Source organism: Manacus vitellinus, unplaced genomic scaffold, assembly GCF_001715985.3.
Source record: "Manacus vitellinus isolate BGI_N305 unplaced genomic scaffold, ASM171598v3 scaffold_3_pilon, whole genome shotgun sequence".
In the NCBI taxonomy this organism is placed as follows: domain Eukaryota; kingdom Metazoa; phylum Chordata; class Aves; order Passeriformes; family Pipridae; genus Manacus; species Manacus vitellinus.
The window spans coordinates 25,348,515-25,361,951 of NW_021940535.1; the positions used below are offsets into that span (position 1 = coordinate 25,348,515).

At 38.3% G+C, this 13,437-nt stretch overlaps 1 protein-coding gene across 9 annotated transcripts in view; it reads right to left on the reverse strand.

The window, feature by feature from the left end:
• Positions 1-13,437, reverse strand: part of HDAC9 (histone deacetylase 9) — a 423,755-nt gene that overhangs the window by 135,887 nt on the left and 274,431 nt on the right. For all 9 annotated transcript variants that reach the window (XM_029961711.1, XM_018075494.2, XM_018075493.2 and 6 more), the window contains 2 exons: positions 8,725-8,902; positions 2,089-2,222 (listed from right to left, as the gene is read on the reverse strand). In XM_029961711.1, the coding sequence (XP_029817571.1) occupies positions 2,089-2,222; positions 8,725-8,902 (312 nt within the window). The remainder of the gene's footprint in view (positions 1-2,088; positions 2,223-8,724; positions 8,903-13,437) is intronic.

Genomic DNA, 13,437 nt, shown 5'->3' on the forward strand with positions numbered 1-13,437 from the left:
CTGCAGAGGATTTCCTAGGCGGTTGTTGCACATTTCTGTTCTTAAGCTGCTCTTTAGACTTAGTGTATGAGGCAGCGCACGTGGCAAAACCTGACCAGTGATCTCTCCCCTCCTTCTGACAAAAACTGTGGGAAATTATAGTGAGAAATTGTATTAAGAGATACTAATGTCCATGAGGGGGCTTTCAGAATTCAGCAGAAGAGACAGTGCAGTTGTCCATGATGCTTTGACTGTACATCCTCAGTGTGGTATATTCCAGAATGCAGCTTAATGGTGGCCTTTTATATTTTGGATAATGAAATAACCTCTCCTTTAGTGACACGAGTTATCTATTCAGCTGAATTACTTTCCTGAAGAACCAGAGCACCAATTAAGTATATCACTGTAGCCTTCCTTATTTTGGAAAGTGAGCAGTTTTAAGCACTTGTTTGATGTCAGGCAAGTGCTAGATAATTCAGTGAAGCAAAGGACAGATTGCATCAACAAATGTGATCCTGTCTTTAGCTACATAAGAGGATCTAAATAAACACCAGATCTGCAAACCAGCTTCACACTGAGATTCCTCAGTTTTATCATCAGTTTCCATTTTGACAGCTTATTTCACATTCCAGCCTTATTTCAAAGCACACAATTGGAGTCAAAATTAGCTGAATGCTGTTCAACATGAAGTGATTTATTTCCTTTCTGCCCCCTCACTGGATTTTGCAAGACCTAATAGGCTATATTTCAGTTTTTGAAATTGAAATTTTTAGAATTGCAAGAGGAAACATTAAATCTTCCAGGAAACCCTTGGACTGCATGCACCTCAGATTAACCTATACCACTTTTCCATTTTTCACCTTTTGCAGATCTACACAATTTACTATTCATCAATATCTGTTTGTTACTGGAGAAAGCAGTACATAGTAGGACACTGCATTTTCTTATTTTCTCTCTCTTGTCTTTTCTTTATAATATGGAGTCTGGAGTCAAAAAAGTAACTAGGCTTTATTTTAGTAAAGCACTCAGCTGCATGTTTAACTTACTCTTTAACTATGTGATCCCACCAGTGAAACCACTCATGTGATACGTGGCCTTAAGGGCCCTGCTGAAAGAAAGTCTTCCTGAAGACTGAAAAAAATTATCCAAGCTAAAAAAAAAAGAATTAGCCTGTTAGAGTGCTGCCATCTAGTTAGATGAGTGTATACAACAAATCCATTTACAGTGCTTGCAATATCTCACTGCCCAGTATGCTGGGCTGCCTGCAGAAAGTCTTCGTGGACAGTCACTAATCGCTGTTCGAAGGGATATATTGAACCAGTTCCTTTGGGTTTGTAAAAACATATGCATACATACGAGCCCTGGAAATTCTGGGATCCTGCAAAACATAAGCAAATTTGTGCTGAACTTTGTTAACTTGTGCTGCAGTGCCATAAGCACCCGCAATTTGCCACAGGCTTCTGCAGAAAGTTGACAGTGCTGCACAACTCACAGGAAGCAGGGAATGGTAGGAAAAAGTTATTTTTAACTAACCCAAATCATATATGAACATAACAGCCCATATTTGATTTAAGCATGTTTTAATATGCAATTTTTGAGGTAAATCAAAGCAGAAGAAAATTACACATTTGCTCTGATATTGCCTAGAAGATTGTGCTTGAATGTCTTGGGGTTTCACATGGGACTTGTTATATACCAGGCAAATGAAAATGCTGTGAAAACAGACTTTAAAGTCTGAAATTAGACTTATGGAGTGATACAAACTATGTTAAAAAACAATGTTCTGTGCTACAGAAGTAAAATCCTTAGCTGTTTGAAAAGTTAAGAACTGTGTTATTTGAAGGACTGCAACTGCTGTTTGACTACTGCTTGTCTACCTTCTAAAGGTGAGGAATAATCATGTCTGGATAAATGACTCTGTGTAAATTCTTTATTTTCTGATTTGGGAAGTGTGCTTTCCTTTAATGCATTAATTTAATATTGTCAGTTAAGACCAACTAATTCCTAAGACAAATTACTCTCTTATTACAGAAGTAAGACACATTTAGCATTTAATAAATTTGACATTTACTTTAACAAGTCAGGTATCTGGTCTTAACTCTTAATTACCTCGCACTTGTTTAGCAACCCAGTTTCTTGCAGCCTTGACCAGATGCTTTGGATTCTTCCAGCATGTTCAGGGTGATTAGCATAGTTCCCACACATACACTGGTGCTTCAGCATCAGACTGTCATACACAACACCTTCAGCACAAAGATAGCAGAATAAGAAATAATAAGTGAAAAAAATGCAAATTATACCCTTCCCTGTCATGCATACTGTAGCAAAACTGGATTTTATTTGACAATTAGAACAAGGTGAAAATCAAAGAATCACAAAGTTGTTTAGGCTGGAAAAGACCTCCAGGATCATCAAGTCCAACCTTTGACCGATCTTCACCTTGTCAACTAGACCATGGCACTAAGTGCTATGTCCAGTCATTTGCTGAAGACCTTCAGAGTTGGTGACTCCACCACCTCCCTGGGCAGCCTGTTCCAATGCCTGACAACTCTTACTGTGAAGAAATTCTTCCTGATGTCCAACTTGACTGTCTCCTAGCATAGCTTGACAACATTTCCTCTTGTCATGTCGCTGGTTTCCTGGGAGAAGAGACTGACCCCCACCTGGCTCCACCCTCCTTTCAGGTAGTTGTAGAGAGCAATAAAGTCTCCCCTGAGCCTCCTTTTCTCTAGGCTAAACAACCTCAGCTCCCTCAGCCACTCCTCATATGACTTACTCTCTTTGTTGCCCTTCTCTGGACCCAAATTCCTCTTTCCTTTGTGAGACTCTGAATTTTGATTTACAAGGAATATCTTGTGATTCCAATAAGGCAAAAATTAATTCTCAAGAAATTATATTAATAAATACAATTAAGTGTAAAGGAGAAAGGAAATGGAGTAGTGTCTCGTTAAAGCTTTTATGGCTAGGAAAAAATCAGTCTTATTACTGAATCACTTGTTTTCTTTTTCTCTAGTGGGTAAGCTTAGTTGAATCTGTTAACCTATATATAACAAGAAAATGTTATATATTTATAGCAGTGTAAGGAAAATAATTCAGTAAAACCTTTTAAAATTTTAAAATAAATTTTGAAATGGCAATGCCACTCTGCATTTGTACTGCTTAACTAATACCATATTAATTCCAGATCTCAAAGCATATCAAATGAAAGTTTCAGAGAGTTGAAACAGTGGCAGCCAGAGTCCTTTTTCATTAAATGAAAAGTTCCACCCACTACTCAATTTGGACCAAATCCTGTTGTTTGACTGCAATGCAAGGTACCTTTTGAATTTTCTATGGTCATTTATTCAAGGACAGAACAGCTTTATACAAAACAGCTATCAGTATCACATTGCTCTGTAGCTGCGTATTGGGAGCCAAAGAGAAATTTTAGTGAAGAGGCTCAAGCTAAATTCAATTTTCAAGGCTTTCAAACCAAGTCTGAAACACTGAAAAGTTATTTTCTTTATTTACTTGTTGCTTGCATTTCCCTTAAAAATGTCTGGAACAACAATTATTTTCCTTACCCCTGTGGACCATTTTCATTTGGGAAACATTTGGATTTTTCTTCCCCTCACAGTTGAAAGGGACTTAAATTAACAATTTCTGCAAGCTGCAATATTTGGCATTCAAAACCTCTTTCTTATGTGCCACCACTACTGGGGATGCCAACACAGTTCTGGGAAAATTGTGTTAGCCTGCTGCTGAAAAGTCAGCCAGTGAAGAAAACACAAAATTAAAGTCCAGATTCAACAACATGCCCAATACGACCTTTATTTAGCATAGTTCTTGAATGGATATTGAACATCAATAAAGTCTTCAAAAGCTCTACTGAATAAGAGTCTGTATACATTGTGGGCAATTCAAAGTTAAGGTTCTGAGATAATTCAGTTAGAAGCCGGCCAGAAATTATGCAGCTCGAGAAATATTTATGCTGCCATATTTCTTAGCTCATGCACTTCAGAACTGATCCTTTGGGATCTTGCTATTTAAGCCAAGATGATAATACAACAATTATGTTTAGCATAAGGAGAATGCAAACATAATATCTAAGTGCAGCATTACTAAGTTTATGCTAAATTATTATCTAGTAAACATGATAGCTCATTAGCAATAAATTCTTGTTTACTTTCTTGTTTTGTTTTCTTTTAAAGAAAAAAAAAGGACAACCAGTGAAAATCTGGAGCTAATAAACTAATGCAGCTTAAAATATCTGCTGGCACTGTCAAAGTAGTTAATAATTTCCTTTCTCTGCAGTTCTTTGCTGCTCTATCATGAGGTTTTGTAAGTTGTTTGGAAGTATGCACGCAAATAAGTGCATGTTCACATACCTCGCTTTCCTTTTCTTGGCACTCAAAGTTTTAACTTCTACAGTCTGTTGTCTACCCATGTTGTAGTTTGGCAGTGGTCATCATACCAGTAGATTAGAAAACATTTCCTCCCATCCCTCTGACTAACAGAGAAGATGTTCAGATGCTAAATGTACATGCATCAGAACTTTCAGAAGATTTTAGTCAGAGTGGGCAGTTATAGCAAATGGATTTGAATGGAAACACTCGTTAAACGGTAACAAAATTAGCTGAAAGTTGAAAGTATCTCCTACCTGCCACTCTTTAAATACATTTTTTAATTTTAATTATTTGAATAGTCCAGATAAAATATGTATATATTACTATGTTATTGTTACACAGAATTGAGTGTAATAATGACACTTTTTGATTACCTATAGCAGGGTTGCAACCAATTTTGAGGTGAAACACTGAAACTGTATATTCAGGATGCCTCCTCTGGTTGACATAAATATAAACATCCCCGTCTTAGTGCATAAGTATTTTTCCCAAAATAGAATATAACTAAAAATGTAATTTTATTGTACATGAGTTATTTTGTCTGAATCAAAAATCAGTTTAATCAGGTCAGGTCAGTATTACATGGCAGAAGCATCTGCTCCAAACTTAATTACTGAGATATTTGCACCGAGTGTAAAATTTTTTTTTAGAAGGATTAATTGACTTATGAAAAGACTAAAATATATGTTTTCATTTATTTGCAAGCATTTAAATTGGTTTAGGATGTGCAAGTGATTCAGATGTGTGGCTGCTGGTCATACAGCACATGTGCTTGATGCAATACCAGAATGCTGCAGTAGAGTTGACTGCTAAAAATAGCCTATAGGATTTCCCTGACAGAATTCAGCCAATAATCTCCCCACCCCACAAAAAAAAAAAAAAAAAAAAAAAAAAAAAAAAAAAAAAAAAAAGAAAAAAAGAAAAAGAAGGGAGGGAGGCAACTGTTTTCAATTGCAGACTGCTGTGAAATATTAATAAAATATGGTTATTCTGTCTCTCCAGAACAAATGCCTGTAGCCAGATTCTGCTCTCAGATTCCTTGTGTAAATCTGAGCAGCTCCACTGAGACTGGTGGATTTATTCTGGATTTACACCAATATTACTGAGGTCAGAATGTGGCCCTGATGACAGATGGGAATGGTGCCACCACTGAACCATATAATGATAGGGGACACTGGACAAAAGTAACTGAATTTGCATTCAGTCAGTAAAAACCAAGGTTTTCCTTGTGGGGACTCCCTAGCACTCATTCATTTCCAAAATACTTTATTTGGGTCAGCTTCTTTTAATAATATTTTAAACAGAGGGGAGAGCAAGAGATCTAAAAATCATTGGCTAACAGCATGCTTTGAAGAAGATTAATTGCCCTGGAGAACAACAGTACCAATAAGAAAACCCAAGGGAAGAATATCTAATAAATTATTCCAAAGAAAAATCTGAACTAAATAATATCAAATATTCTGTGAACTGTCTAAATGAAAATTAAGTATACTTTATCTTTTTTTCCATCTTTAACTCATTATTTTGTGCATATATTGTGTAGTATAGCTTAACTCTCTCACAACAATCATCATTCTAATTCCCTTCAGGTATTTGGCTAAAAGCATTTTCTCTCATGACTCACAACAATATAGGCTCATTTTGATGCCCCCGTAATAATCTGCCACAACCGTTTTCCTGCTACCTATTTTTACATTAATTTTTGGAGTCTGAATTCGACCTCACTTTACGGTGTACTAGAATTTTCTCCCTTTTCACCCACCCATTCCTTTCTTCCATGCTTTTAAAAATGCTAGTGTTGCAACTGCTGTGGACAGTTGCTGGTTGCATTTTGTGCTCTCTTAAGGGAGAAAATCACAGAACCACAGGATAGCTCAGGTTGGCAGGGACCTCCAGAGGTCTGTAGTTCTGCTCAGAGCAGGTCAGCACTGTGATCAGACCAGGTTGCTCAGGACTTGTATCCTAAAGGATTTTGGAAAGGCTGTATAAGAATGGAGAAAAACTGGGTCTGGGTTTATTTCTTTCCACTGATGAATGAATAAATGCTAGAGCACTATCCAGATCCACAAAATACTATGCACAAAAAAAGCCATTCTATACCATAACATACCATATGTTAATAATACACAGGTTGATCTATTTATTTACAGAAACTGTATTAGAACTGTTAATGTTGGAAAGTCTCTGTTCATTGTCACTCCAAAGGTGTGAATCTCATAACCTAGAAAATAGCTCTATTTTCAGTGTACTCAGAAACTGCAATGATAAGGCTTTTATATTTATAAGTCTGTAAGCTCAGACACGTGTCAGGGAAAGAGATTTCTTCAAGCAGAAACAAAAGGTTTAATTGTAGAGGTATGTGCTCTGTTGGAGCTGGTCCATCAGCCAGGGGGTACTGGCTGTTAGCGTAGATACAGCTTGGAAGCAGCTACAGCATTGCACTGTCTTCAGCCACTATCTAGAGAATATGAAATAAATGAGGGTACAGAGCAGAAGTGGAGAAGCAGAAGCATAAAGTTGTAGGGCAGGTGAAAATAGGAGGGGGGTACTTTTCAGTAATGAGCAGAGATGATTATCTTGAAAGAGCAATGGTGGGTGAAAAAAAATTCAATAAAAGAAAAACAAGGCTTCAAGATAAAGATGTTTCAGATTTGGTGAAAGGAATTCAGTGAAGGACTGAGAATCTCTGTTGGAATAAGATAGGGGTTTTTTTCTCTCTTCTCTCTTTCTGGTGTTGTTCATGTAGCAATGTTTTACTGAAAGGATAAGATTAGACTCTCTGCCTAATCTTAATACACCCTGACTCTGCAGTTGCAGTGTCTGTATTTCCATTGCTGACCCTGTCAGGTTTCGTTGTGTCAGATTACAAGCCAGGGATGTCCAATTTCCACCATCTCCATTCAGTGTTTGTCCTACGTAATTTCATTCCTTCTCTTATTCTTCCATCTCAGCTTCACATTTTCTGTCTTGAATAGTTCCACTGATGCCATAAGTCCACATATCTACATAATCCCCTTGACCCAAGTCCCATTACTGAGGATTATAAAGGAACATGTCAGTAAACCTTAGAAATCAGACTGAAACAGCAGCCTTTACATTTGTAACTTCATTCAACTTTTTCAGTGAAACTGCAGATTTTTGAATGGAACAGTGAAGCCTACACACAGGGAGCTCACTTTTGGTGTGCTCTGTGAATCTCTTAAAATGAGTTTACAATGTTTTGGGGACTCTATGAACCACAACTAGAAAAACAGTGTCCTGGTTTAATAATCCTGTCTATACGCAGTTGTTCTTTTTGCAGAAACTCATGGAAAGTGAATTAGTATGTTCCTTTCTGTTCATTACCCAACAAGTAAAAACAAACTTTTACTTTCCAAGTTCACATTCTAATTGGAAAGATGGGAGGGCATAGTGTCTCACACAGTCATATACATTGCCAGTTAAGGACTCTATCCTACATCAATCCATGGTCATGGCCTGAAAAGTTGTAAACTTTCAGGGCATGGCAAGTTCCGACAGCTGATGTGAAGGAATTAATACTTCTGGCATAAACATTCACAAACAGTAACTCCAAGTATTTATTTCCCCTTTTTTTATGCACAAAGTGAATCTTAACTACTAACCATGCTCTAATGTTATACTGACATTCAGGCTTTCAAAAAGATGGACCTTCATGGAAAGTTAGATTACCCATAATAAGAAATGAGGTTTCTGTGGTCATCTTTTTTTCCTTTGACTGAAGATTTTTGGGGTTCCAATCACTTTGCTTTGGACAGCCCAAGAGGTTCTCCCTGAGTGACTGGAATGCCCAGGTCCTGACCATAAAACCTGCCTCTGTAGCCTCCACTCAACCATTGAAAGATGCAGAAGTTGTATCCAACATCACCTAGTCATCCCTACAGCTTTGCTATTTCTGTAGAGAGAGTGACCTTGCAGCAGAGACTGACTTGTCAAATGAAGACATTTAGAATTATATCACAGTTTTCCTCCTTACTGGTGGTCTTTCTTCAACTTATTGGTGGTCTCTTTACACAGGAAACGAGAACACCGAGAAAAGAACTAGAGAATAGGGAAATGAAAGAAAAGCTACAAATGACTTAAAGGCACCAAAAATGCACCTGTTGCTATGTTGCCAGAGCCAGTCAATGATAATAATTTATGACTGTGTGAATATTAACCCTGTGATTTATCAGCTGCACTGGTTGAGTTGGTGCCAGTATAGCATCATAAAACAGAGGAGCAGTACGGCTAAAACTGAACGCATTGCTGCAGGAGGTATTTGAGGCATTTAAGTCTGTTGATCCCACATGAACAAATGCATTTGCCCTGCCTATTAAAAGCAGTCTTTAGGGAATCCTACCAGTCGTGTAGACATGCTGGCTGGGCTGGTCCGTGTCTGGGTGAGGTAATGTGGAATCAGTGGGGGAAGATGGGGTCCCGGACACCGGTTGATGTTTATCTAATCCTGCCATGCCAACTGTAGCCATCTGAGCCTGGTAGATTTGCAACTGGTGGACATGCCGATGTGCCAGGAACTCCTGTTTCCAAGAAAACAGCACAGTAGAAAGAAATGTGAGACGGGATCAAGTGAGACACTGAAGGAAACATGTCAACAAATTAAGTTCATTAGGTCAGGGTTGTAATAAACAGTGTGGACACCCACCCTCCAACTCGCACCTAAGCCCCAGTCAATAAATCCATTCAACAGATGTTTTCACACTGACAACGTGGGTTGCTGATCTTGCTGGAGAGTAGCTGATGGCAGGCAACCTGTCAGTTCCCCCTCACAGAAAAGATGGTTTAACATGCAAAGGCTTGTAAAAGACAGAGATTTTCTAATATATTGAATACATAATATGATGTTAGAATATGCATTTCAGGATCCTACAGAAACAAATTTTAGATTTTCCCACAGCACTGAAAGTGAAAAGTGGTGCTCTTACTACTCAGTACCAAAGGAGCAACTGCGAATCAAGCTTCTATAGAGGACTCAGTTCCCAGAGCTCCCGGGAAAGTAGGAACAATTTGCATCTAAGTTTTCACAAATCATTTAGACATTCCGGTGTTGTTACATGAGATTCCACTTAGGAGCCATCTTTTTTTGTCATAACTGCTGCTGGCTGTAGGCAGTGCAAAACTCTTCAGGGAAGACAGGCAGGTGTGAAAAGGCTGTGACAGAGCAGAAAGGAAGATTTTCTCCTCTGTTTTATTTGTCAACAGATAATCACTTTTGCCGACATGACAAAGGCTGAAACCCTGCTGAAGCCAGTAGAAACCTTGGCATTCACTCACTCCACAGAGTAGGATTGCTTTCCAAGCCCTTTTCTTTCTGCTTTTCTCTTTTTGTGCTTATAGTCCTAGACCCGCAACAGAAAGTGAATGAGAGAGATTTCCAAACTATTTAATATGAATTCAGCTGAAATTCACGCTTGTGTCTTACAACTGCGGGCTCTGTTTATCCTCACCTGGGCTCAGTATACATAAAAACAGGCATATATATATATATGTATATATATGTATGTATATGTATATATATATGTATATATATGTGTCTCTATCTTTGTTTTGTTTTGTTTTTTAATCTCAGTAACAGTTAGCAGTGCTGTATGTTGTTGCTTTGGACAGCAGCTCGGAGGCCTGGCCTGGCCAAGGAGGGATTGCTGGCTGCTCAGAGAGGTGAAGCTGAGTTCAGGCTGTGTGGGAAGGCGGGTGGGAGTACCCAGGAGTACCCCAGCCCCTCGTGCGCTGCAAAATAAATCGACAGCTCCTGGGATGTGAGAATGTCTACCCTGCATGTAATGAGTCCTTTATGCAAACAAGTGCTCATCAACAGCAACTGAAATGAGAACAAATGCCTTAAAAGGCAGCCTCAAAACCCACATTAAAATCTGGGGTCACCACTTCAGTGAAAAGACATAAGGTCATGGGAAGGGTAAATCACCTGGGACCTTGACATAAGTGACTAAATAAAGAAAGAAAATATGAGTAAGCAAAAAGAGGTTTTACAATAATTATCTTGTTTTGGAGTCATTGAATCATTTCCCTTTCTTTAAATACAATCCTCAGCTTTCCCTGTTGCTTTTTTAATGTATATACTGTTAAATATTCCAGGAGGTATCTCTTTTGTCCTCGTAGGCATACATATCTTTTGTAACCTTTGCTGGGAGTACCTGTGATTGGAGAGAAGTGAAGAATGCAATGACGCTATTGTGTTGAATATTTCCCCTGTGGAGAACAGAAGCAAATACATTCCTTTGTGAGAATTTAGCATTCATTTTCCTCAGTGCTTTCTTTAGTGGTCAATGAAGGAAGCACAGGAGGCATTTTGCTATCTGTGGCATGATTACTCCCTGTATCCTAGGATTAAGTGGTGAGAGCAGCACTGTCTGTCTGATGCTTCTGTATTCACAGTCTCCTGCTTACTCTTTTAAACTGTTGTTTGAGCAGTTTGGAAGAAGTCGAACTCCTACCTGCAGAAGCCATTCATCACACAGAACATTACTACCATAAAGGAAATCAGCAGAATACTGTAATTTCTGCTGCTCTCCTCAACCTCATAGGTTGCCTTCACTGTGTTAATTAAATAGCTGGTACCTGTGTATAGCTGGTATCTTTGAGCAAGGGGATTTTTGATACTGTCTTTCAGTGTTCACACTAACTGTCGATAATTCATTGAGTTCACTTGTCTGATAATTACTAGAGTACAGAAGACAAAAGGGGTTGTTCCCTTTTGGAATGCTCTTCAAACTAGTAAGGGTGTATCACTGGATTCTGGCTTTCTTCATTAAACAGTATTAGTTAAGTATACTTCTTAAAGAAATCTTGGAAATTCAGATATCATTGAGGGGGGACTGATGCTGTGCACAAGTGTTTCTGTTTGGACTTTTCTCGGTGCTGACTGACCCTGAGGCTTGCTGACAAGGCCCGAGGGGCCTTGTCTGCCCCTCTTTCACTTTCAGACCTGAACTTCACTTGTATGACACCCGCCCAATTTTTGTTTCAGTGAAGCTGTAAGTTTGCCATTCATTTGATATCTAAAATATAATCTTTCCAGGTCTCTGATCTAAAGAAGTCAATTTAAGTGATTTTTTTTGTATGGTGTCTTGAAGAATAAAAAAATGTCTGGAACACCACAAAACATGGATAACTTGGGAAGATGTTCCTATCTGTGCTTCTAAAATGTTTGTGTCTATGTAGGCAATAGAAACACTATTTTTCATGCATATGAGCAAATCAAGGTAATTTTTTTTAATGCTTATCAGTCTGTGTGAACACCACCTAAACCAGACAGCTGTCTATTTCAACAACTTGTCAGAGACCAGGAAGACAGCCTGTTCTTGCTCTCCTGTTTTCCGGTTAAACTGTGTTTTGTTTATATCATTCTCCCCTCCTCAAATGAAACCAGATGCATCCTGAGTATTTAACACATGTTTATCAACCTAATCAGCTCAGGGAAGAAGAAATTTGTGGAGGGTTCGATGGAAAGTTGTATGACACCTGCTTTAATTTCTGAGGTCGCAGAAAATTATTTGCCTGTGAAAATCTTTTAAAATTTGTTAAAAGTACAGTAGTTTGTCTCTCCAAGCTTACACTGAGGCTTATGTTCTTTGGTGACTTCCAGATCCTTTAACTGTAATTTTAAAAACCCTATGCATCAGCAAAGTTTAGACTTGTTTAGATTTTAGTCAAAGTTTTACGCTAACTTCCTGATTAGGTTTCATTTTACAGACAACAGGCACTTATGAAATGCATATATTTTTTCCAGCCACCTACATATTTATGCTGTGAGCATTACAGATACTCTGTATCACACAGACAAAGGTTGTATGGATTAATGCAATGAGTAATGTGGATAATCAACACACTTGTCTGGCTCCCCAAATGCCCACCTGGCCTCTGGAAGGGATTAAAGCAATACAGTGAACTCATCTTCAAGTTTTATGTGCTACAGCCCTGCAAACACATGTCTATCTCTCCAGCAATATGACAAAAGCAGTATTTGCACATCTGCAGGGCTAGTGATTTGTGTGAATATATTTGGAGCATTTCTTATGTAACCCGAGCCGTGTCTGCCTGGCATGGAGCCTGCTAGTTCCAGGTGCCTGAGATTAGTTTATTAGTAGAATCAGGCAATTAGGGCCTCTGCTGGAGCTAGTGGAGGGCCATTCATCCTCTTCCCCAGAAATCAGCCCAGGCCCTTGGTAATTATTTTGAAGAGGATTTTTAGAATCTTTATCTAAAGAGAAGATGAGCCTTTTAGAAGCATGAGAGGTAAATATTTGTTGTTCTCCTAGTATTACTGTAAGGCTATTGTTTAGCAGGAGTTGGAATGAATTTGGGTTTGTGAGACTACTCCTTTCATGTAGATGTCTGATTTGTACATTTTGGTGTTTAACATTTTGTTAATTCTAAGGATTTTAATGAGAGCTATTTCCGTGTTTCTACTGACTATGAGAACTGATGCCCTATAAGTGCATTCTGCTGTATTATTAGATGGTCCATGTTGGACAATAAAGCATAGGTGAATTGTCTATGGATTAATGCTCCTTCAAGCTTTTATGAAAAAAAAATGTGGGGTTCACTCAAAAACTTTTCTTGCCTCTTGACAGTCTGTTTTTTAATGTAATTTGGTATGTTAATATTTAGTTTAATCACAGCTAAGTAAATCCCAAGATTCGTATGTCTGTAGCATAATCCTTAGTGTGTATGGGCATATGCACACCTCTCTTAAGGGTTTATGCTTTGGCTTTATTTCATTGTGGTAAAAAACATTTTTCTCCTAGGAATAGCAAATTCTGCATTTCTTAATAATAGGATTACTACTCATGATCTCTCATATATTTGTGGCCAGGTTTATAGCCCTCTGTTGTTGTGCCTCTGCTGCATTCTGCTGAAGTATGAAGTGTGTGCTAGTGTCTATTAACTGTTAAAAGTAATTCATGTTTTGCCCATCCTGCCCTCCTCTCCCAAAAGACTTCCAGTACTACTAATCTTAAAAAGTTTTTCCTACGAAAGCATTTCTGGTGGTCTCTTTGCTAATTTCCACGTTGTTTTCTGAAAATTACCCAATTTC